General features: G+C 39.7%; 2 protein-coding genes across 2 annotated transcripts; one reads left to right on the top strand and one right to left on the bottom strand.

Annotated features, from left to right (window-relative positions):
* Nucleotides 1-3,273: 3,273 nt before the first annotated feature.
* On the bottom strand, nucleotides 3,274-14,260 carry prdx6 (peroxiredoxin 6). The gene is made up of 5 exons (XM_007259474.3): nucleotides 14,009-14,260; nucleotides 7,625-7,781; nucleotides 5,785-5,931; nucleotides 4,527-4,673; nucleotides 3,274-4,383 (listed from the first exon to the last, which is right to left on the bottom strand). The coding sequence occupies exons 1-5, from the start codon at nucleotides 14,098-14,100 to the stop codon at nucleotides 4,255-4,257; spliced, it is 672 nt and encodes a 223-aa protein (XP_007259536.1). The 5' UTR covers nucleotides 14,101-14,260; the 3' UTR covers nucleotides 3,274-4,254.
* Nucleotides 14,261-15,320: 1,060 nt separating this feature from the next.
* Nucleotides 15,321-25,186, top strand: plpp6 (phospholipid phosphatase 6). The gene is made up of 2 exons (XM_007259475.3): nucleotides 15,321-16,039; nucleotides 21,016-25,186. The coding sequence occupies exons 1-2, from the start codon at nucleotides 15,541-15,543 to the stop codon at nucleotides 21,381-21,383; spliced, it is 867 nt and encodes a 288-aa protein (XP_007259537.3). The 5' UTR covers nucleotides 15,321-15,540; the 3' UTR covers nucleotides 21,384-25,186.
* The last annotated feature ends 536 nt before the right edge of the window (nucleotides 25,187-25,722 follow it).

Raw genomic sequence — 25,722 nt, 5'->3', positions numbered from 1 at the left:
CCTGAAAAGCTTTTATTTTAGTCAGAAACACGCTTGTGTTTACTTTATCTGAGAGAAAGATGTTTTTTTAATTCAATGGAAAGCAACAGGTGTAGTCAATTATAAGTTTAAGATTTTTAATCCACCTCACTGTGATCTATAGTCAGTGTTCTCAAGTCACACTGACACACGCATTTCAGCGAGTTCACACGCTCTCACCTGCGCGCACCCACCCCTCCGTTAGATACAGATACAAAACCTGCGCGCCCAACCCCCGCCCCCCCTCCCCCGTTGGACAGATAAAAACAGTGATCACACTCCCGCCGACTGCGCTCATGCAGTGGCTATCTCTATTTAAATGAATAGGATGCGCTGTGTTGGTGCCGCGCCATTTGCGTAGCGCGCTGCGCTATTTGCGTAGCGCGCGCGGGAGGGATCGTCGATCCTCTTTTTGACTTCGATACTCGAGATCGTGACCTCATTTCGATTCGATTTCGATAAAATATCGAGATCGTGACACCCCTAATATATATATATATATATATATATATATATATATATATATATATATATATATATATATATATATATATATATATATATATATTAAACTATATATATATATTAAACTATATATATATATATATATATATATCAGGTGCTGGTCAACGAATTAGAATAATTTGAAATAGTGCAATCATGAAATTCTTTGAATGCATTTTTTGTGCAGAAAGCAAATCAGGTGTTCACCGCACCTGTCCTACTCGTTAGACTAATCACAGAACTCGTTACCTGGAAAAAAATTTGCTCAGCTGAGCTTTCCAAAAGGCCCATTTAGGCCATTTAACTGTGACACTGTTGTTTTATTGAATTAGAATAATGGAGAAACCGTTTCATTGAATTAGAATAAATGCTCGAATTTTTGTTTTCTGTGAAGAGTGTTCACTGTGCAGTATAAAGTCAGGGTTGAGTAGAATTTCTAAGTTGTAAAATCAATCATGGGTAAGCAGCGCGACCTCTCAACCGGAATAGTGGCTCAAATTCAAGCCCTTCACCAACAAGGCTTGACCCAAACTAAAATTGCTGGAGCAGCTCGGCATCAGCCAGTCTTCCGTCTGCAAAGCTCTCAAGAAAAACTGCAGCAAGCGCACCAACTGTTCCGGCGTCCGAAAAACTTCTGCTCGCGACAACAAGCAGCTGAGAAAGATCGCAGTCAGCAACCGGTTCAAGTCCACTTCCGAGCTCACCGACTTGTGGAACAAGCAGACCGGCGCTGACGTCTCCAGATCAACCACTTACCGTCGTCTGCGCGAACTCGGCTTCAAATCTCGCCTTCCAGCAGTAAAACCGATGCTGAACAAGAAACAAATGGAGAAACGGCTGAAGTGGGCCAAAGAACACGGCGAGTGGACTGCTGAAGACTGGCAGAAAGTGGTCTTCAGTGACGAATCACGCTTCTGCATCTCCTTCGGTGACCAAGGTCCTCGTGTCTGGCGTCGTGGTGGCGAAACCTACAACCACGAGTGCGTGAAAAGATCCGTCAAGTTTCCCCAGAGCGTTATGGTCTGGGGATGCATGTCCGCTCGAGGTGTAGGGAAACTCTGCTTCCTCAAGAAGACTGTCAATGCTGCCGTATATCAAGATGTTCTGGAAACGTTCCTGATTCCGACTGTTGAGGAACAGTTCGGCGAAGAAGACTTCATATTTCAACTGGATCTTGCACCGGCTCATGCGGCAAAGTCGACCAAAGATTGGTTCACTAAAAACAGCTTGAAGTTTTGGCATGGCCGGCCAACTCGCCTGACCTCAATGTCATTGAAAACCTTTGGGCCATCGTCAAGCGTAAAATTCGCGACAGAAAGCCTACTACGCTGGACCAACTGAAGCAGAACATCGCCACTGCCTGGGAAGCTGTGAGTGCGGAAACTTGCGACAAGCTGGTCAAATCGATGCCGCGGAGACTTCAGGCAGTCATACAAGCCAAGGGGGCAGCCACAAAATACTGAGAAAGTGATGATTGTAATTATAATAAAAATTATTCTAATTCAATGAAACGGTTTCTCCATTATTCTAATTCAATAAAACAACAGTGTCACAGTTAAATGGCCTAAATGGGCCTTTTGGAAAGCTCAGCTGAGCAAATTTTTTCCCAGGTAACGAGTTTTGTGATTAGTCTAACGAGTAGGACAGGTGCGGTGAACACCTGATTTGCTTTCTGCACAAAAAATGCATTCAAAGAATTTCATGATTGCACTATTTCAAATTATTCTAATTCGTTGACCAGCACCTGTGTGTATATATATATATATATATATATATATATATATATATATATATATATATATATATATATATATATATATATATATATATAGATAGATAGATAGATAGTCTCTACTTTTCCCCCCCAATCTAATTTCTTCTGAAATAGCACTGCTGGGGTTGCAAATAAAGGGCAGACCTAACTATAGTAAAAGGCCTTATCTTCTGTTTGTGGTGATGCACGACTGCCATCTAGTGCTCACATAGCTTAATACAACACTGCTGTAACCTAATGCACACAGAATTCACACATGCCAAAATCATCTTTGATTACCAGCTACAGAGCTCATGTTCTCTCGCCTGTGTGCCCACCAATGAGGGAGTTAAGGGAGCACTGCCAGCCATTGGCTGGTCAAACTCCACTGACTGGGCGAGTGGGTGTGGTTTTTAATAATCAAAGACATTCCATCTGCATTCTAGAACCCTCCATGGACAATGAGGGGAATCCCAGCCCACGGCCATGACCTTCTGAGAAAGAGGGAGAGAGAGAGAGAGAGCGATTGAGAGAGAGCAGGGGAGAGAGAGAGAGAAAGAAGAGAAAGATCTGGCAAGTAGATCACACCAGAGCATCTGGCTCTAAACCACAGGGCTGCATAGCTTCCAGGACCTTTAGACGGTTATATGAGCTGGAGCTATGTGGGTTGAATGGCTCTGGTAACCCACACCCAGTGCTCTGACCGCTGTCCCGATCACCTGCCCCTGAAGGCTGAAGGCCTGAAGCAGCCTGCATTTCCTGCTCTCAGAAGAGGAAGGAAGATTGTGTGTCAATGATTTACTCGCTTAAGTGCCGGCCTGGGGACATTCTTTGGTTTTTAATTGGACAGATGGAATGCCTGTGATTAACAGGGTTCGCTTCATGCCTCATTGACACCCTGTGTGTTAATGTTTCAGTTTGCATTGGGCACATTCTTTCTCCCGGACAAGAAAGGATTACTGACAACAAAGGCTTAAAACAAAGAAACACAGAGGAAGTTATAGATTTGCCAGTTTAAACTGCTGACACAAAGTCTTTACTTCAAGTTGATCATTACTGAATAGAGTTTCAGGATCACAGCAGAGAGTGTTTTTTCTATTACCAAGCCTCTGCTGCCATCTGCTGGCTTTTCCAGGGAACGACAGGCTACTATTCTCATTTTACATAATTGGTGTGAAAATTTCCTATAATGAGAAAGTTTACATTTTCAGAGTGTCAACTTTAGTGCAAACAAGAAAATTTCAACAGATCTAAATAAATTGCAACAAATATGCATAATACATTTAACTCATTTGGATTTGGAAAGTCGGATGTAATCCTAACTCAGCATACAAAAAAATCAAATAATGATGTGAAACAAAAGGTGTGGAAATCTAGTTTTTAAGGACAGTATAAACAGGGTTAGGGGATACATTAACATCCAGTGAACTCTAATAAACAGAATCAAGGTTCATCTAGGTCACTAGATGGTATTATGGTAACGCAATGCTCTTGTTGCATAACTCACATGTGATCTAGGGAGTATTTCCCAATCCAGGGTTTGTTTGTTTTTTCAGTTTAGCCAGACAACAGGAGCCTAAAGACATGTCTGTCTGCCCAATCTGACACTACTAAACTCTTATTTCTTCTCTCACATTTCAAGCAGTATAAAAGTAAACTTCTACATGGGCCCATTCATTCTCTAGTACATACCAGTGTTGTGCAAACATATTTAACTTGAACTGTATTAGCCATTTTGTTTAACATGCATGTTCAACACATTCCCTGCTGTTTTTATTAAAGATAAGGCACTATGCAACACAGTGTGTAATAGTACACTTTGTCTCAGGATTGAGGTCTGGCTCTGTCTATCTGTTCATGATTACATTTTTGGTAAAAGGCAGAAAAATAATTGTGGATAAATTATACAAAATAAAATTACAAAATCAACAGGCCAAGAGTGGAAAGGAAGTGCTATTTGTCAGGCCCCTAGCAGCGGTTTAAGGGTTTGGGGTGTAGCGCAGGTATTTTTTCCCAGATGGCATATCCTTGGTGGTGAAACCAGCAGGGAAAAGCTTCTTAGCTTCTTCGTCAGAAAGAGAAGGGACAACCATGACATCATCTCCAGGCTTATGGATGGACAGAGAGAGAGAGAAGGCAAGACCACAAACCATCAAATCTCTTATCATTAAAGATAAATGTTCACTCATATCTCAAGAATCATCATCATTAAGGCGTTGGTTTCTTAATCCCATGATAACATTCTGTTTACCTTCCAATCCACAGGTGTGGCAACCTTCTTCTTTGCAGTCAGCTGCAGAGAATCAATGACTCGAAGTATCTCAGTGAAATTGCGCCCCGTAGTGGCAGGGTAGAGGATGGAGAGCTTCAGCTTCTTATCAGGTCCAACAACAAAAACCTATTTAAAAAAAAAAAAAAAAAAAAAAAAAAATCACAGTGAATCCTTTGGCAAGACAAAGAAAAAAAAAGTCAAATAAAATGCAAAATGACTAAGAGTAAGGTTCATTAATAGTGATGTTTTAATTTTATATAAACAAACAAGATTCAAGTTATCATGGTAAAAAATAGAATCTCTCAAGTGTCTGGCTATTCGATTAAAATTTTTGGGGTCATGATTCGATTCAGTAACGATTTTCGATTCCGGAACAACTTTTCAATTCAAATGGTCTATAAATTTTGTTTAAATTATGTGATCGAGAAGTTCAAATGACAAAACAAATAAAACGTTTATTTCAAACAACAAAATTAGGTTCCTTACTGTATCAAATTTTCTTGCAATATTTAATTTTAATCTTTAAAATGTAGCCTTATTTTTGCAAACAATTGTGATCATGTCAAGGTCTGTCTTGCCCGGGACATTTTAAAATCCGAATTGTGCCCAAACACTTGCTTTTAGGGAAGTCGGGGTGGGTTGAATTACGCTCTTTTCCTGCTTCATGCTAGTGGACTCCATTTAGATAAATGGATCTGGCTATCCAGTGCCTTCGGGAGTAGGAGCGGCAAAAAATAAAACCTAAATGCATTTTAAATCAATTACGGGGCATTTTGAATTGATTCAGAATCGCCAGGACTAGGAATTACTATATAATTATAATTTAAAAAAAAAAAAGATTTTTGCAGCCGTACAGAATATTTAAAAAATGATTACGATTCACAAGCATAGAACCTCATCCATGTTGTAAACATTCTTAAAAGCTATAACTCTGAATTGGTACTGATTGGGGTAATGAACACATTCGAACACCAACACATAACAGTACATATTTGATTATATATATATATATATATATATATATATATATATATATATATATATATATATATATATATATATAAGTGATTATAGTTTTTTTTTTGGCATATTTGTTCATATCAGATTTTAGATTTTTACAAAGAATATATTTGATGTCATTCAGCAAAGACAGACTCAAACCTTCTTCTAAGAGCTTCTTTACATGTCTAAGCTTGTCAAAAAAATAACTCTATTAGAAGTTTCTGAGGAAACTCACACAGCGAGCAGTGAGGGGCAAACCATCTTTGTCCTGCTCATCAGGGTCCAGCATCCCGAGCAGAACTGACAGCTCACGCTTGTCATCCGCTATAATGGGGAATGGCAGGGGAGAGGCTGCCTGCTCTGGATGAAGAGCCATCACATCCTGCTCACACAGAAACACAGGGTTTAACTTATAGAAGCCAACATACAGAGAAAGGGGTTTTAATGGTTTTAAGTTAAGAGAACACAGTGTCTAAATGTTTGTGGACAGCCCTTATAATAAATGCATTCATTAACATTAAGTTCCCCAGAGAATACACAGGTATGGGTAAATTTAATTTTAAAATCACTTAGACAAACTAAAGATGCAATATAAAAAGAAACACCATTATAAAAGTTTACAGACTTTACAGTATGCCCGTTATTCCTGTTAACATTCGTCAAACCAATGCAAGCTAATCTTGTGTATGTAAATTTTAATTTTCTTACACTGAAAATAGGGTACAGTAAAAAAAAAAAAAAAAAAAAAAACTGATGTCAACTCTTTTACTGAATTTGCACTCTTACACCAACAATACTGTCTCCTAACTAAAAGCATGTGATGAATGTACCTGAAAATGCTGCCTTGGAGTCATAAACAATGATTATTCCACTTGGTTTAGTCATTAAATCAGTAAAGCTCTCTTGCTCCATAAATATGTAAACTTAGAAATGAAATGCGTTAAAAAATTACTGTATTTTATGTCTATGGCATGGATTTAAGACAAGTGCAAGTGCACACTCAAATTTACTTCAAAAATGGATACTAAATCCAACAATTTAAATGTATAAGAAAATATAACAGTGAGTAAAATACAAAGTAAGGCAGAAGTAAAAGCAAGAAAAAAGGGTTATTTATTTTTGTTGAAGAAAAAAAAATGTTTTAGAGTAAAAGGCTTTTATAAATGGAGCAAACATGTATATTTAAATGCGTATAAGATATGTATGTGTATTAGCTCAAGAATGACTGCAAAAGGCTTAACCAGCCTCTGGACCTCAGACTAACATAATACTTGTGGGAATGATGAGCTCTCACCATTCACACAAGTTCAGCCAAAGGTTTCTGTGAAAGTGCACACAGCAGGCAAGCACTTGTGTGTGTGTGTGTGTGTGTGGGTGGTGTGTGTGTGTGGGTGTAAAAGCCAACTGACTGTAATGCTGCTCACTTATCACATACTCCTTAACATTTTATGGAGAAATATTAAGCTCTTTTGATAACCAAACAAAACTGTATTGTAGGACGAGTTTACTTTTGCAGGGTTTACGACAAGCGATGTAGTCATTAGGAATTTGGAGGGGGGTTGTTGATTGTGAAATGTTTCTGCTCCAGTTCAGTCAATATTGGTAGGCTGGGTCTTTGTAACTTAGTAACCTGACATTTTGACCAATCAAGAAGTCGGTTTCCCCCCTTTTCCCTCTCTCATCTGAGGCAACATAGAGGAGGTGCCGTGTCCACCAATCAGAGAAATCATGTACATTACTGAGGTTAATGGCCGAGGTTGGCTGATTGTGATGCCAATTTCTGGTCACTGCAGAGTGGCTGTGTGTGAGTGAATGACAGATTAAGTATGGACAATTGTGTAGTTGGTCTGAGTTCATATATAATAGGTTAGCTTTTGGTTTTAAAAATTTTAACTTCCTACAAACTATAACTAAGATTACGTCCATCAGTGATGTGGTGGTTCTATGCCCAGTCTGTGAAACCCATGCCCTGATCTCTGTCTCAGTTTATAAGTGGATCATAAAAAATATGACTGATTTTTGACAGTAAAAGAGATAAGCCCATATTCATTTTTGCGCCATTTCTCTCCACAGACCTTGCTCCAGCCGAGATGGTCCTCCACGCTGTCTATGGACAGGGCGATCATCTTCACATCACGCTTCTTGAACTCATCGCTGATCTTAGCAGCACAGGCCAGCTCAGTTGTGCACACGGGGGTGAAGTCGCGGGGGTGAGAAAACAAGATGCCCCATCTACAAGAGGATTGGGAAGAGAACTGTGTCAGTTAAACAAGTTTAGATATTGCTATAATCACAGTAGCACAATAGAACATCACTGCACAGGAAATTCCTGCTGACTTGTTCTCAGGCTGAAGCAACAGATGGCCATAACTTGAGCGAACACACGCATCATAAATTATACAACGGCTGCAGCTGGAAAAACTGGCTCCATAGCTAGTAATTCATTACACAGCTAAATGATATGACTGAGTACAATGCTCCACCAAATAACACATATAAAAAATAAATATGTATGTACTGGCCCCTCCCTATCAAGCCTCAGCAACTTATACCTGAGGGAAAATGTGGAAGAATTCAGTGCCTCTTATTAATGCAGATTTTGCTGTTAGACACAGATTTAACTCCAGAAATTGCTGAGTGTTTCCGTGGAGTTCTTTACCTCACCTGCTTTGCACCTGAACAAACTGTTATACATAAGAGTTTCCCAAAGGTGTTGCTGCTCTAAGATCATTCCCAAGACGGAGGACTACTGTCCACCCACCATCTTGTTCATAACAGTTCAATTCTTTTGGGGAAACGTACATGGTTTGTGATAATTTTCTAGAAATATTGCATCTCTAGCTGGGAGATGAGCACAATGCTGATTCTATTTCCATTTTCCTCATAAAATGACAATACTAGGCTTTAAAATGCTACAGAGGGCTTGTTGACTTATTAGCAACACAGAAATAAATAAGATACTAAACAGAGTTTCTTGTAATAAGCTCAAACCTTTAAGGGGCACTAACCTCCTTGATTTTTGATGACATCACTCTCAGCTCATTTTGAAAAAGACTAAAATAAAGGTTTTGAGGGGGCACTGGGTGATGTATGGGTTTAGAGGCAGGGCAGGAGGGAGAGCTGATTGGCAGCAGTGTGTTTCTAATAGCACAGCAGTGAGACGCAAATGGTTGGACATCAGCAGGAGGGAAGTATTACTGATTAACTGATCTGCATATTGTGATGGGTCATGCACACATCATCCTTGCCTATAGCACAGTTGTACCTGAGGGGGCTGCAGAGGCAGAAATTATGGAAATAAAAGTTTTTTTTTTTTTTTTTTTAAAGGACTAGTATGTTTCATTACTTCAAAGGAACACATTTCAGCTATTCATAAAAAATGGTTTAGGGTTTAGTGGCTCTTTAATATAATCCTCTAGCCGCAATGTGACATGAATTAAAGCAATATGTAGCAATATGTATGCACTGTTACCCCGCCAAAGATCATTTAGTTAGCAGATTACTGAACTGTTCAATCCACACCCACCTCACAGCCAAAATATCAGGTTGATCTCAACAGAAACATATAATCTTTTCCTCAATTGTCATACGAAGCACATTCATCCATTATATGAACGATAGTCAGTTAGTGGTGAGCATCTAGTTGTGTATTTGAGTCTCTTATGCACCCTTTCCTAACAGTCAACTCTTACACATTATGCCACTGGACTTCCTGACTAGGACAGTGCTCAAAAGGCAGATCCTTAAGCCTGAGGATCAAAGGGAAACTCACTACTAAATATGAGCCTATAGCAAATAAAGTTGCAATTACAAAAATTGTATAAAAGAAAATCTCAATGCATGTTTACCACCTGACTGTGTAGGTTTATGAGCTGATTTAAGTAATGCAACTGATGAAAGCATATGAACTTTCACCTCTCTCTACTGTAAGCATGTGCCAAACTGAGGCTCTTCTTGCCCAAACTGAAACAAAGCGTTCTTGTATTCTGCAACTCACTGTGACTGTGCAACATAATGCTCCACTAGAAACCTACTCTAGCCATCACTGATATTACTGATAAATGGTTTTCTTGTCAAAACACTCTGGAAAAGCTTATTTTCTCTTATTCTTTAACCGTAGCACCTGATGGGGGACAAAGTCTCAACATGTTGTAAGTTTCAGCAATACTTAAACTCAACCTGCATTCTCTTCAGAGAACAACAAACCAAGCATGATGCAAAGTTTAAAGCATTACATTATGAAGAGCACAATACTCATAAGAACAAAGAAATCCTTTCAGCAGCTAAGTATGATGGATAGTGTCAGTGATGCCAAAATTGTAATTAAAATATATACTATATGGAAAGAAGTATTAGGAGAACTGATCATTCATTATTTGCTATTTAAGCTATTAAAAGGCTACTAAAGAGTTAATGTCTCTATTGTCCAGCGAAGGTTTTCTACCAGATTTTGGAACATTTCTGTGAGGATTTGATTACATTTAGCAACAAGAGCTTTAGTGAGCTCATGATGTTGGATAACCACCATCCACATCATCCTCTCAAATTGTCCCAAAAGTATTGGATAGAGCACTAGAGCACATAATTTACCTGCTCCACAGCTCAATGCAGAGAAGGTGCCACTAGGTCCATGTTTATCTGTAGTCCTATTCTATTAGCAATAAAAAGTATAAACTAGAAAAGGTAAAGTTCGTGAACGAACTTTAAGTTGGCTTGGAAAAGAACGCTAATAACGTTAAAAAGTTAAAATGGTTGCTAAGCTTTTTCCGTCTGAAGAGTGTGAAGAGTCATTGATATGCTGTTAACGCTAAATGCTAAAAACGCTGACATCTAAAAACATTTGGTTAAACGCTGAAATCTAAAAACATTTGGTTAAACGCTGAAATCTAAAAATGTTTGATTAAACGCTGAAATCTAAAAACGTTTGGTTAAACGATGAAATCTAAAAACATTTGGTTAAACGCTGAAATCTAAAAACGTTTGATTAAACGCTGACATCTAAAAACGTTTGGTTAAACGCTGAAATCTAAAAACGCTTGTTTAAATGCTGAAATCGTAAAACTTTTGGTTAAGCTTTTGATTGCTAATGTGTTGCTAGGCGGTTGCTATAATTTCTGAAAAGGTTGCTAAGCTGTTGCTAGGCAATTGCTAATGTTTTCCAGGTGGTTGCTAAGCTGTTGCTAACTGGTTGCTAGGCAATTGCTAACATAAAACAGGTGGTTGCTAAGGTGTTGCTAGGTGGTTGCTTGGGTGTTGCTAGGTTTTTGCTATCATTTCTAAAGTGGTTGCTAAGTGGTTGCTAGGCAGTTGCTATCGTTTTCCTAGTGGTTGTTAAGGTGTTGCTAAGTGGTTGCTAGGCAGTTGCTATCATTTCTAAAGTGGTTGCTAAGTGGTTGCTAGGCTGTTGCTATCGTTTTCCTAGTGGTTGTTAAGGTGTTGCTAAGTGGTTGCTAGGCAGTTGCTATCATTTCTAAAGTGGTTGCTAGGCAGTTGCTAACGTTTTCCCAATGGTTGTTAAGGTGTTGCTAAGTGGTTGCTAGGCAGTTGCTTTCGTTTCTAAAGTGGTTGCTAAGTGGTTGCTAGGCAGTTGCTAATGTTTTCCAGGTGGTTGCTAAGTGGTTGCTAGGCAGTTGCTAACGTTTTCCAGGTGGTTGCTAGGCAGTTGCTAAGTGGTTGCTAGGCAGTTGCTAACGTTTTCCAAGTGGTTGCTAGGCAGTTGCTAAGTGGTTGCTAGGCAGTTGCTAACATTTTCCAGGTGGTTGCTAAGTGGTTGCTAGGTAGTTGCTAACATATTCCAGGTGGTTGCTAGGCAGCTGCTAAGTGGTTGCTAGGCAGTTGCTAACGTTTTCCAGGTGGTTGCTAAGTGGTTGCTAGGCAGTTGCTAACGTTTTCCAGGTGGTTGCTAGGCAGTTGCTAAGTGGTTGCTAGGCAGTTGCTAACGTTTTCCAAGTGGTTGCTAGGCAGTTGCTAAGTGGTTGCTAGGCAGTTGCTAACGTTTTCCAGGTGGTTGCTAAGTGGTTGCTAGGCAGTTGCTAACGTTTTCCAGGTGGTTGCTAGGCAGTTGCTAAGTTGCTGCTAGGCAGTTGCTAACGTTTTCCAGGTGGTTGCTAAGTGGTTGCTAGGCAGTTGCTAACGTATTCCAGGTGGTTGCTAGGCAGTTGCTAACGTTTTCCAGGTGGTTGCTAAGTGGTTGCTAGGCAGTTGCTAACGTATTCCAGGTGGTTGCTAGGCAGTTGCTAAGTGGTTGCTAGGCAGTTGCTAACGTTTTCCAGGTGGTTGCTCAGTGGTTGCTAGGCAGTTGCTAACGTTTTCCAGGTGGTTGCTAAGTGGTTGCTAGGCAGTTGCTAACGTATTCCAGGTGGTTGCTAGGCAGTTGCTAAGTGGTTGCTAGGCAGTTGCTAACGTTTTCCAAGTGGTTGCTAGGCAGTTGCTAAGTGGTTGCTAGGCAGTTGCTAACGTTTTCCAGGTGGTTGCTAAGTGGTTGCTAGGCAGTTGCTAACGTTTTCCAGGTGGTTGCTAGGCAGTTGCTAAGTGGTTGCTAGGCAGTTGCTAACGTTTTCCAAGTGGTTGCTAGGCAGTTGCTAAGTGGTTGCTAGGCAGTTGCTAATGTTTTCCAGGTGGTTGCTAGGCAGTTGCTAAGTTGTTGCTAGGCAGTTGCTAACGTTTTCCAGGTGGTTGCTAAGTGGTTGCTAGGCAGTTGCTAACGTATTCCAGGTGGTTGCTTGGCAGTTGCTAAGTGGTTGCTAGGCAGTTGCTAACGTTTTCCAGGTGGTTGCTAAGGTGTTGCTAAGTGGTTGCTAGGCAGTTGCTAACGTTTTCCAGGTGGTTGCTAAGGTGGTTGCTAAGCAGTTATTAGGTGGTTGCAAAGCCCTGGCTGGGGTGCCGGGGTGTCCAAACTTTTGACTGATAGCTGCTCCATACAGCAGCTCCTCCATACACTCACAGTACTGGAGGAGCAGGGGAGAGAAGGGGTTCCGTGCGCAGAGCTGCTCGTGTGTGAGATGGAACTCTGGGCCCCCCATTCATTTCTATGGGAAAACTTCGTACGACATTTGTACGAAAACCGTACGACGTATCGACGAAACGTTAAAATTTTCGGAAAGAACGCGGTAAGTTCTATAGACCGTCCGATTTTTGTCTTTGTATGTCAAAAATTGTTACCTACACAGTCGTTGAAAGTTGTCCCCCATTCATTTCCTATGGGAAAAAAAAGCGTACGTTTACGAAGTTTTTACGAAAACCGTACGATGTATCGCTTAAAAAAGCACAAGCAACCTATTCGGGTATAGGTCCTACGATACTGCAAAATTTCGTGGTTCTACGTCAAAAGCCCTAGGAGGAGATAGTGATTAAATTTTGAGCGCGGAATAATAATAATAATAATAATAATAAGATTACGAAGAACAATAAGTTGGCTTTTCCAAGCCAACTTAACAAGCTGTGTGTGAGAATTTGCACAAGTGTGTTAGCAATGGGTGCAACTTAAAGTAGCTGAAAGCATTGATTAGAAAGAATAACCACTAAAACATTTGGACACACAGCTAATGTAAGTTCCAGTTGGTTTAGATTTCCAACTTGAAGTACCACCTTAAATTGTGCAGTTGGTACATGCAGCTCTGGGAAAAAAATTAGACCACTTAAAAATGATGAGTTTCTATCATTTTACCAAATTGAAAACCTCTGGAATATAATCAAGAGGAAGATGGATTATCACAAGCCATTAAACCAAGCTGAACTACTGAAATGTTTGCAGCATGAGTGGCATAAAGATATCAAAAAGCAGTGTGTACGACTGGTGGAGGAGAACATGCCAAGATGTATGAAAATTGTGATTTCACCAAATACTGATTTCTGAACTCTTAAAACTTCATGAATATGAACTTGTTTTTTTTTTTTTGCATCTTTTTTGTTATTTTAGTCATTTCTCATTTTCTGCAAATAAATGCTCTAAATTACAATATTTTTATTAGGAATTTGTAATAACTGTTGTCCGTAGTTTATAGAATAAAACAATAATGTTCATTTCAGTCATTCATCAGTTATTTTTTCGTATAATAGGGCAAACATGCATTTGTATTTTTGTGAAAACAAAAGTGAAGGGAGTCCACGAGGAGTCGACACAGCTCGAGATCAGGTTAGCTAACCCGGCTACAGCGGTGTTATATCAGCGCTCTGATGAGGAAGTGTGGGTTAGTTAGGTTAGCACTGCTGCTAAAATAAACCACTCCTGACACTAATAATACTCTCTGGATGCAGCAGTTATACATGTACACACTCTAAACTTATGAACTCCGCTGTGAAGTCTTGTAACGTTATAATATTTAGCTGGTTGTCTCGATAGCTCACGTTATGAGAGCACGACAGGCCCAGGCGGAGCGGCGGGGAGAGGGTTGTTAGCGCGTGTACATAAAGCCTGGAGGAAAGCGTGGACATGTCTGCGTTAACTGTCTGCTACTTACGAGTTCCCCAAGAATTCGTGAAATTTGATCTTGCCGGCGGTTGTGTTCGCCTCAAAATTAGGAAATACGTCTCCTAACAGGACCCCCGGCATGACTGCGCTTCTGTCCCTCTCAGCAGCAGCAGCAGCGTGCTACAGCTCACACACTCCCTCACAGACTCAGTATGAAGAGAATGGGAGAGGCTGAGTTACCCAATCACACTCTAGAGCCTCAGGGGTCAAGTCCAGCGCTGTGCAGTGACTCCCCTGATCAGACACACCTCCACAACCTGGAACATGCAAATAAATGCACATATGAATAAATCAATATAAAAAAGCACGCCTAAATAATTGAATAGATAAATAAACTAATTAGTAAATACATTTTGTCATAGAAAAGTTACACACTTAAAATTATATCAGGAATCTATTTTCATGGAAGAACTTATATTTGGGGCTGTGTGGCTGTTTCTGCATTTATTTTTTTATGTTTTATTTATTTTATTTATTTCTACATTTATTTATTCATTCATTTATTTAGTTAGTTATCTTTGGTCGGTGTAATTTTAAGTTGTGCTACCCTAATGTATATTTAGAGGTAAAAACACAAAAAGTATCATATTAGAAAATGCTCCCGTAGAAGAAGTCTTGGTAGGATATTTGGATAGGCTAAATTACTGTATTAGGAAATCTTATATGTGAATAGAAACCATGTTTTTATAGTTTATTATTATTTTCCTTTTTTTGAAATGCCATTCACAGGTTTATAACATTTGAAAAGGTGGTTTATGCACACAAGAAAGACGGAATAAACGCATAAAAACAAGGTCGCATAGGTTAGCGCATGCGCAGTGCTGTTGAGAAGCACATATCGACGGGTAGCATAACTGGACAGAACACCGGCGCTTAACTTTAGAGTAGTTAGAAACCGGTTGCTTTTGTCTGATTCACCAGTTGAACAATTCTGTTTAGAGCGAGAATACAGAAATACAGAAAGAAAAATTTGGAAATAAATAAATTAAAAATAAATAAATAAATATTTTGTTTCATTGATTTAACTGGTTTGTCTTTTATCTATTTTATGAAAATCAGGGGTTCACCTAAGCTGCACCCATTCTTGACACAGATGTGTAACTGTGGGCACACACACACACACTCACAGCTTGTCTAGTACCTGTACTACATTACAGTGCCAAATTTAAACACATTAATGAGAGAGCGTTGCAGCATGCTCCTGTCTCATAACACATAATGCTGGATTTCATGAGGTAAATGTTATTTGTGTTGTTTCACTGTAAATAACACTGAAGTTTTGCTTCAGTGCTGGTCTCGCTGGTCACGTGGCTCTCCTCCACCCCCGCTACAACCTGCTGCTGCTGCGCGGTGTTCCCAGAGTGCACCGCTCCGCTCTGAGGGTGTGTGTGTGGATGATGGCTGCTGCTGCTGGTGTGAGATCAGCTCTGTGTAGTCTGTAGAGGATGAACTGAGCCTGTATCCGACTCCTCATCGACCTGACAGAGACCGCAGCAGCTCGCGCTCCGCTCCTGTGAGGAAATGCCCTCTCCTAAAGCCAGAAACAGCGCTGGCGGAGGCGGCGGCGGCGGCGGCAGTATTGGTGGTGGTGTGGGCGGAAACAGCGGGCGGTACGAGTTCATGTCGCTGAGCCGCTCCGCTCCTCCGTCGGGTCTGCAGCGCCAGGGCTCGGACCCCACAACGGCGCGCCTGCGGGCGGCGGACAGCCCGACCCGGCGGAGGGGCTCCGGCTCCTCCACCTCCTCCACCGGCGGACAGCAGCTGCCGGAGGAGGACTGCATGCGGCTGAACCCCTCCATGATCGGCATCGCGCTCAGCTCCCTGCTCGCTATAGACCTGTGGCTGTCTAAGCGGCTCGGGGTGTGCGCCTGTGAGGAGTCCTCGTGGGGGAGCGTGCGGCCCCTCATGAAGCTGGTGGAGGTGTCCGGACACGGGATACCCTGGCTGGTCGGTGCCGCGTACTGTTTGTACAAGAGCGACAGCGCCGCGGGGCAGGAGGTCATGCTCAACCTGCTCATGGGTAATGTAGTGCAGCAGCCTACTCTCAGACCTCACCCTTACCTGTCTACACTCTCACCTGTAGTGTGTGCCCTGCTTTATGCTCGAGAGACCACCCTGTGTCTTACTGTAGGCATAACCCACACACAGCTAGAGGCTCTACATCACGTTTTGGTCCTCTAGTTATCATTCAGGACACTGTTTATCTTCATATCTGTAAACTAGCCAGTCCTCTTGCATCCATTCCCCTCTCTGGCATTTAAAAATTGAATCAACGTTGATGATGGAGTTATGGTGTTGATTTTGAAAAGTGAATTAATGTTGATTTAATAATTTAACATTAACAGACATTACTTCAATCATATTTCAACCACATTTAAAGTCAGATAGGTTTCTTTACATCTGCCTGTACCACCACTCCAACCTACCCACCACTGTCTGAACCATGCTCTCACTCTCATGTTTGTCTCATTATTGTTTTGTGTTTTGTTAACAGCTCCACAATTCAGCTAAAGCAACAGTTCATACACTGTGGATTGGTGTTTCTGGACTGAGATTTATGCCCAATTCCATTTCAACCCTACCCCTCTGTTTTCTGTGTTTACCCATAGGGTGAAGTGTTAGGGCTACATTACAGAAACACAAAACAGAGGGCTAAGGATCACTGGCAAGATGGCAGCACAAACAACTAAAATAATCTTTAAATATAACCACATATATCCATAGTTTAATGTTTTATGAACATTTTTGCCATAACAAGCGTTAAAAATTGTAAGTAGTTTATCTAAGTAGCTAGCTCGCTAAATTCCCCATCCCACCTTAAATAGCTCCTCATCACAGAAGAATTAAGGAATGGACAATTATATCGTACTATTGCAACTTTGTATAGTATTGGGTGCTTGAATGGTTGTACCAATTCTTAGGGGGATGATTTCATAATTTCTACTCAAAAAAGGGGTGGGATACCCAAGAGATGTAGAATTGAGCCTAAGTCTAATTTTGCACTACATACATACATACTTTAAATGGAATATCTTTAGGTTTCCAGACAGGGATTAAGCCTAGTATTGGACCACACAGCATTTTGACTGGAGATTTTACAATGAAAGTGAAATATAGTGTATGAATGGGCTTAATCTCTTTCTAGGAATCTGCCCTGAATCCTACTTGTTTTAGGCTAATGCCTAGGACCATCACAATGGACCCTAATAATATTGTCAATATTGTCTTTAAACTCTATATAAACAATATTGTCTCTACAGTAATTGCAACAAACAATATTATTGTATTTGTTAAGACCAATTTATTCTTATATAATGATAATAGAATGGTATAATAATGTAGTTACATGCTTTTTAAAAAGCAGTGAGCTTTTTATTATTAAGAATATCTGGGCAATGGATTTGGATTACAAATATTTAATTATTTCTTTTAAATATTAAATTAAATTAAACATTAACCAGTTGACATCGCGGCTCATTCACATTTAATGGACTTTCCTTGCTACAAAAACATAATGGGCATTATTGAGGTTAAGTCTGCATATTGTACTATTAGTTGATAAAGTAAGTATTGCAAGGTCCTGCTGCATTAAGTAATTTTCCCCCACTGTTGGTAGTTCACTTGAAGGTCCAGTAATGTCACAAGTTCTCTACTGACCAATTTCTTGATTGTACTGGTGTCATTACTCTAACAGCTCTTTGACTTTGGTTTAACACTCTATGTGCGAACATCAGCAATTTTGTAGACCACTTTAAAAGCAGGCTCTTATTGGCCAATTTGTTAGCCCTGTGGAGTGATGCAGGTACGCAGAACCTGGCAAGGCAGTTTGATCCATTTCCAGCAGGTCAAAGTAATCTGTCACTGCAGGTCTTTTTGCGGCACTGGATCATTTCTTTCTTTCGTTCGAGAGAGAGACACCCCAGAAATTGAGATAAATGAGTAAAGGGCTCGAGGCAATGCTTATGCATTAACAGGCCTTGTTGCAAATCTGTGCCTTTATTACAGTCTATGTGCTGAGGATTGATTGTGGCTTTTCCTGCGCCAACATTAACACATGCTCCATGTATTGTTGTCTACGCAGAACTGTGGTAAATGTTTTCATCTAAAATGTGTCATCTGTAATAATAGCTTCTATCTTTGGAGTACACTGTGTCAGTGTGCAAAAAAGGTTTCTGATCATAGGTTTATTTTAAATGTGGCATAAAAGTGCATCAAGCCAAATGCTAATAGACTGTGACAGCCCAAGTAGCCCACATGAAAATTTAGCAGAGTTTATGAAAGAACTCAAAACTAGGACACAAAGAAAAGTGAGGGCTTACTTGTACAGACTGTGTGTGTTTTTTGTTTGCATTGATTTGCTTTATATTTTTAATATGAGGTAGTACAACTTTTTTTTGCCTTAAATTAACAGTACTAGGCTGGTCTGTTCTCAGGTAGCTTATATATTTGATGTGTCCCTGTGATTTAGCTGATTACATTTAAATACATGAGCCTTATAGCAGTTTAGTCCAAGCTCTTCAGAAGGCATGCCCTGGCACTATTTCTGTCTTTTTTTTTTCTCTCTTTTATTCTGCTGATGCGTCTTAAACAGCACACCAGAGACACTGCAGACAGCTGGCCCATTAAAGACAAGCATGTAAGACAAGGCTAGAGGTAGAGTTGTGGGGAGGATATCTGTAAAGAAAATTTTAAAGGTGTTATGAGTAGGGGTGGGAATCGTTTACTATCTCACGATTCGATTCGATTCCGATTTTGGGGGCCACGATTCGATTCAAAATCGATTTTTGATTCAAAACGATTTGAATTATAAAAATTTCTGCTTCTTGCTTATGAATCTTATTGAAAAAAAACCCTCCATAATATACACTGGTCCTGGAGCAGGTAATGTGTTACAAAAACAATAAAATGTGCAGGAATGTGGGTCCTCAGTGACAGAGGAATCACTGGGATATCACAATGACGTTAATGAACAATAAATAAATAATAAATAACACTGCTTTATTACCAGGCTACTAGCGGTGGTGTGTAGGTGACGCTGCTGGGCTGATGTGATGATAGCAGTGGAGCGCTAAAGTTCAGGAGCAGCTGCTGATTAACTAGTTAATTTAAGGTCGTTGTATTTCTTCAGAAAGGGGGCAGGAGGTGGAGAAATTAATTCATATGGTCCATTCCTTAATTCCTCTGTGATGAGGAGCTGAAATTAGCTCTGATTAGCTTATTGTATTTTTCCGTTCCGCCTTAAATGCTGCAGCCCGCTGCCACCTGTAGCGTTATTTAAGGTGGAACTGGAAAGTTAGCTAGTTAGCTAGCTAACAGTTACTGAAACTAACTACTAGCGATCTTTTTTATGCTTGTTATGAAGCATTCTGCCATAAAACATTGAAACTACACGTTAATCTAATGTAATATAGTGCTTGTTCTGCCATCTTACCGGTGATTCTCAAACACCTACGCTCTGTGTGTGTCTGGAAGATCTCCGTTTGAAAGGACAAGCGCTATCCCCAGGGTTGCCAGGTCCAACAAAAATACCCAGCCCAAAATCAGTCTAAAACCCGCCCCTCAGAATCGATTTTGGGACATTTTAAATCGATTCTGAATCGTAGTAAATGAGAATCAAGATTCTTATGTGAATCGATTTTTTGGCACACCTCTAGTTATGAGTGGTAAGCAAGCGTCACTATGGCTGTTCTGCTGTAATGTAATTTTATTAAATAAATCATTAATACTGCAGAAAGTTCCCCAACTGTAATCTCAATACATATCTAGAACTATGCCAATTTAATGGTGCTGCATAAAACCTCTTACGACAGGTGCATAACACTGTCATATTAGTGTAAAATATTGTAATATAATTGGTCTGTTCATGTACTGTGTCAGACATGCTGCTTTTAATTGGTCATCAATAAATGCACATGTTGAAATGCATTATTATACAATCGTATTATGATGATATCAGTGGCAAAATGGTATTAATGCATTTTGTTTGAGACAATATACTGCTCAGAAAATAGCTATTGTGACAGCAATTAGTAGAAAAGAGGTACAAACTTCTTATTTACATTGTATAAACTAGGTCAATTGTTTGGATACTGGGACAGTTGACCTGACCATAAGATGTTTCTAGATATTTTACCACAGCATGACTTTGATAAAAATTGGATGTGAGAACTCCCGGTGAATTAGTTTAAAATGGAATTACTGTACAAAGCAACTGATGCAACAAAAAACGTCAATTAAGTTGCTATTTGGGGACAATGGCCTAAAGTTTAAATTTAAACTGGCTTTAAACTAGCTTTAGTATTAGGTAAATATTTACTAAAAATATTAAGGCAACAGATTTAATTGAAAGAATTAAGCAAATACAAACTATGCAGGCTTACGGTTCGAGAGGGTTGAAGCAGAGTTTTGTATTTAATGCCATGTGTGAACCTAAAGTACACTTTACAACTGTACAACCCATTAGTCAGAAATACAAATGTGCACATAATGTTGCTTTAATGAAAATTAATATATGAAAAATAAGAAATAGCACATTTATTTTACATTTTTTTTGTCATGTTCCTTTTGTAACAAACACCAATGCTGCATCCCTGACTATACACAAGCACACTAAATAGTGCATAAATTGTAGACTGCCATTAGTGTATTAAGTAAAGTGTAGATGTTTGTGTAAAAAGCAAACCAAACTCAAATAGAGATTTATAGCTGAACTGGGAAGGCGACATATCATTTTATTTTATTTGTTTTTTTTATATATTTTTTTTATCTTTTCAGCTCTTAAAGTGATATCCACAGAAAAATCTATATAATTGTATATAGATCTATTAGGCTAAAAACTCTTTTGCATGAAAGCGTACATAGAGTTTAATTCTTATCATTCAGTAATGTGCTTGTGTTTATTCTCATTCATTTTGGAACATTGGCAGCACATCTAATGAATTGATCAGTGTAGTGCAGTATTTTACTAACTCTTCCTCTCTTTCCCCTCTCTTTTAGCTTTGGTGTTGGATCTGGTGCTGGTGGGCATAGTTAAAGCTGTGGTGCGTCGCCGGCGTCCTGCCCACAACCGCATGGACATGTTTGTCACATTCTCAGTGGACCGATATTCCTTCCCATCAGGCCATGCCACGCGTGCTGCCATGTGTGCCCGCTTCCTGCTGGCCCACCTCGTGCTGGCCGCCCCCCTCCGTGTGCTCGTTCTGCTCTGGGCGGTCTTCGTTGGTTTCTCCCGGGTCTTCCTTGGGCGCCACAATGTGACGGACGTAGCATTCGGATTCTTTATGGGCTACTGCCAGTACAACCTGGTGGAGGCCCTGTGGCTCTCGCCACTTATGCTGCAAAGCATGATGGGACAATTGGAGTAAAGTTAAGGACTACTGGGCTAGAAAATGGTAAGCAGAAGGATAAGGAGAGCCCAGTACACTAAAAAGGTGGAACGAATGGGCTGCTGCTGTCCTCACTGCAGTAAAAACTCCATGTTGTCACCTGTTTTATTTGTTGTGAGTTTTGAGTAGTGTATGTCTACTAAATGTTTGAAATATAAATGTAATGTGAGTTGTTCACCTGCAACGAGGGTCCAAGCGGGTCTTTTTAAATCAAGCATTTAAATAATTGCTTTAATGAGTTAAAAAGATTCCAGAAGTGATGGCCTCTGACCACTACTGACATGCTGCTGCATGACTTCACTGTGTTTGTGCACCATCACCCTACTTGTCTAAAACTTGTCTAAAGCAATATGATCTTTGACAAGGGATTACCCATAATGCACTACTCCATCCATAAACTTCTAGCTGCAACTCTAGCCATAAAATCTGTCATTTTGCTCCATGTATTGGTAAAAATGTTGCGCCGTATGTTTTGAAAATTAGTGTCGAATACAAAAGATGATTTTTACTTGAATATTTAAACATGAAGGGTGAGCGAGCTCTCAGCACTGTCCACTTTCTTTGGAGAAAGCTTTTGAGCCATACTGTGCCAATTTGGGACCATTAATGATGTTTAAAGCAGGCTGGTTTATTGTATTTATTTATCTTTTAATTTTAAAAGACTTTTCATGGTTTTAATTCTTACCTCCGTCTTTCCTTTAGTCTTTTAATTCAATGCTGGTTACAGAAGTGAGAAACGCGAAATACTAAACAGTTGCCTCTCATAGTGCAATCATGAATAATTTCAGATTTATTTGTGGTTTGTTCACCTGTGGGATTTTAGCAAAGCTGCAAGAGCGCTTCCTTTAAACCTCATTCCTTGGTAAAGATTCAATTGTTCACACAAGTAACGTTAAGATGATATAATTGTCTTTCAGTGCTTTAGTGCAGGGGCTGGCAATATGATATGTTATAAAATCCCATTCCAGTTGCAGTCCTAAGCTGTGCTCCTTGCTATCTTCTGTGTGGAAAGGGAACAACTCAACCAATCAGCTGAAAGACCAATTATTAAACCTACTGTCCTTTAGTGATTAGCCTGTAAAAAAAAAAATCATTCATCAAGAACTAAATTGTACTACACTGTGTGCTTTTCCTTTTAATTTTACTTAAAAAAAACTCTTTACATTACCTTCCAGTGGAAGTTGAGACATTCTTTTTTACCATATTGCCCATCCTTGACATTTAATATGTTTAAAATATGCTGTAAATCCAGGGCCTGTGTCTTAAAATGGTAGGAGGGCTGATCAAGGATTGACGCCTCCCTGAATCCCGTTTGATCATAAACTTACAGATAGGAACAAATCCTAGATCAGCACTCCTGCTCTGAAAAGCTCCTGCTCCTGAACACTGTCCCTAATGTTGGAGCCACTGCTGGATTATGTATCTTTTTATTGCACTTTTTATTAATGATATTCTGTTACTGGGGGGAGACTACTGTGAGTACAAAGGGATTTTTGGTTTGATGTTCCTCCATGAGCAATTTGGTTGAGAGCTTTGCACTGGAGGCAGCAGAAAATGAGAGTATTACGCAGGTACTCTATCTGTTGCGTTTCGAGTCAGCAGCACTGTGTAAGGCCTTAGATCCTGGAATAGGTATGTGTGTGTGTGTTTGAGATAAATGGAGAGAGACACCGTTTTAGTCCTCAGTCCTTAGGCTGAAGCCACCGCACAACCTCCTTTCACATTGATAATTTCAGTAATGCTATCCCTTTTTCCCATTAAAGCCATAAAGACCAAGAGAATTATTTCATTATGACCACTTTTTATCTCCCTGTTCTGTCATAAAACAGATACCACACCATCTGTTACCCTCTGGCCCCTGTGTTCCTGTCTTTTCTCTGTTCCCTTGCTATCCCCCCTGTTCCGTCTCACTTTATCCGCCTCCACATTCTTCAGGTCCAGCTGCAGTATGCATTTGCTTATGTAACCTCTCTAAAGCTGCTGCTGGAGTTAACCAGTTACAGTGTGGTTGTGTGACTATCAGCCTATTTAGCTAAACATTAAGAACTTGTTATTCTGTCCTGGTTACTGTATGTCTAACAAAGATACAAAGCCTATTTTGATGGTGCATGTTTATAGAGCAGTGAGGAGCCATTTTCAGTGGCAGTTTATGTATTCTTGACTGTTTTTGACTGTTTATTTTTTGGCAATAATATATTTACATCACTCTGTCGATTCTCATATCTGCAATATAAGAGGATGAGAAATCAAAGGCCTGCCAAAGGTTTATTGTAATCTTTGAATTGCAATAATGTATGTAGTGTTTTACTGTGGTGTTTATTGGCTAGGAATCATGTGTACTTCTCTGGAGAACAAGGCTACAGTGGTGCATTGTTTAGGGCAGTGTGTTAATGAGTTGATTAGATGAATCAGGTGTGTTGGGAGAAGGGAAAGCCATGAATCTCCAGGGAAAGGGGATCTAAGGACCAGGACTCAAGAACCCTTCTTTTAGTATATGTTTTCGCATACCTCAGAATGCTGTTTCTGCATCAGTCTTGCTGTTAAACTGCTGAGATCAGTTCAGCAGAATCATTGGTCTTAAAGTGCCCCCTGCACAGCTGCACATTACAGAGTCTTCCTGCTCCATCACATCCACTTTAACTCACCAATGGGTTGTTAGCCAGTTGAATTGGGTGTGTTGAGAGCAAGTTTAACACTGTAGCTGTGTCTAAATCAGTTCCCTGTTCACTAGCCCTTACATGTGAGTATTCACATCATTATATAGAGCACTGTATTGCACTATTTTAGGCAATAGAGAAGTGTATGTTAATAACCTCTTTGCTCTGCACCTGCAGAATTTCTCAAACCAGACAATGCATTGATGTATGGGTATTTCATATATGAATAAGTACATTTTTGTATGCGTAATATAATACAGTGCATTGTTGGATGGTGTACTGAAAATTAAGCTACGTTTTTGAATCCACTACAGAATACCAGAAACCTAAAGTAGTGCACTATATAGTGAATGGGGCACTGTTTCATACACAGATTAAATTGGTAGAACCAGGGGGTAGTCTAACACTTCAAAGAGAAAATTACTTTAGGTGTAGTAAAAACCTGATAAAGAGTACTAACCTTTTGTTGAATAGCCCACCTCTGCTCTCCCACAGCTTTCCGAGATCCAGTATTTTTGTGCTTTTTGCCCAGTGCATCTCGGAAAGCTGTGGGAGAGCCAAGGTGTGCTATTCAACAAAGGTTAGTACTCTTTATTATGTTTTATTACACCAAAAGTCCATTTTACACCGGCGTTCTTCTTTAAATGCTGTGAGTTCTTTGTCAATATAGGCCTCAGAAGGGTGTTTCACATAGCAGGGTCTCTCTGTTTAATTGGACAACATAAGCCCAAGTGTCTACTTGCAATATCCCATACATCTGTTTACTGCTGATGTCTGTCTGTCTGTCTGTCTGTCTGTCTAAGCTAGACGTTTAACTTGAGACTTGAGTTTGGCTAATTGATAAATCCTGCTCTGTGAAATACTTGCAAAGTGTTTTTAGTATGCCTTCATCTTCTGTGACTTCACCAGCTCTTTACTGTGGATATAGAAATTATTATCTAAAGTTTGACTGTTGTATTATGTAAAGTCAGTTTTCAACCATAATAAAATATAGTCCAAAAGGCAGACTCTTAGGTTAAAGTAATATATGTATGTTTGAGTGTGGTGTGATGTGATGTGATGTGATGCGTATATTCCAAACTCATTACGTGATTGTATTTTTTAAAATAAAATACATACATTTGATTGTGTCATTGTCCCCTACTTCATCACCAAAAACTTTTTGTAAGTTTGTATAAATATAAGATGGTTGTCAGAGCAGAACTTTTACCCAAAGAAGTGGTATAGAATATATCTCTATGGGAATAAATCTGTTCCAGACACTTGAGTTATTCAGTAGTTTGTATTAGAAAGTTATTAGAAACCTTTGTCCTTGATTAATTTGATTTTAATTTGATTAATTTAATTGAGATGAATACGAAGAGGTGTACAATAAGGCTTTACAATGAGCCTCTCTACAGTTGGAACTATACCAATCTCCTGCTGACTGAACTGTGCTAAATTACAATGTAAAGCTCATTGTTACCAGTGACTTGACATGCACTGTACACTGTCTAACCACACTGTTCACATTTTCAGTCACACTCCCATGTTTCTTTATCTACTGTAAAGCATCAGTAGCACCTACCTAATATTTAATAGGCCCCCTTGTGCTACTACAACAGATCCAACCATTCTCGACATGGACTTCATGACACCCCTGAAGGCGTCCAGCAGATTTT

Source organism: Astyanax mexicanus, chromosome 1 (genome assembly GCF_023375975.1).
Source record: "Astyanax mexicanus isolate ESR-SI-001 chromosome 1, AstMex3_surface, whole genome shotgun sequence".
Classification (NCBI taxonomy): domain Eukaryota; kingdom Metazoa; phylum Chordata; class Actinopteri; order Characiformes; family Acestrorhamphidae; genus Astyanax; species Astyanax mexicanus.
This window is presented reverse-complemented; position numbering and strand designations above follow the sequence as displayed.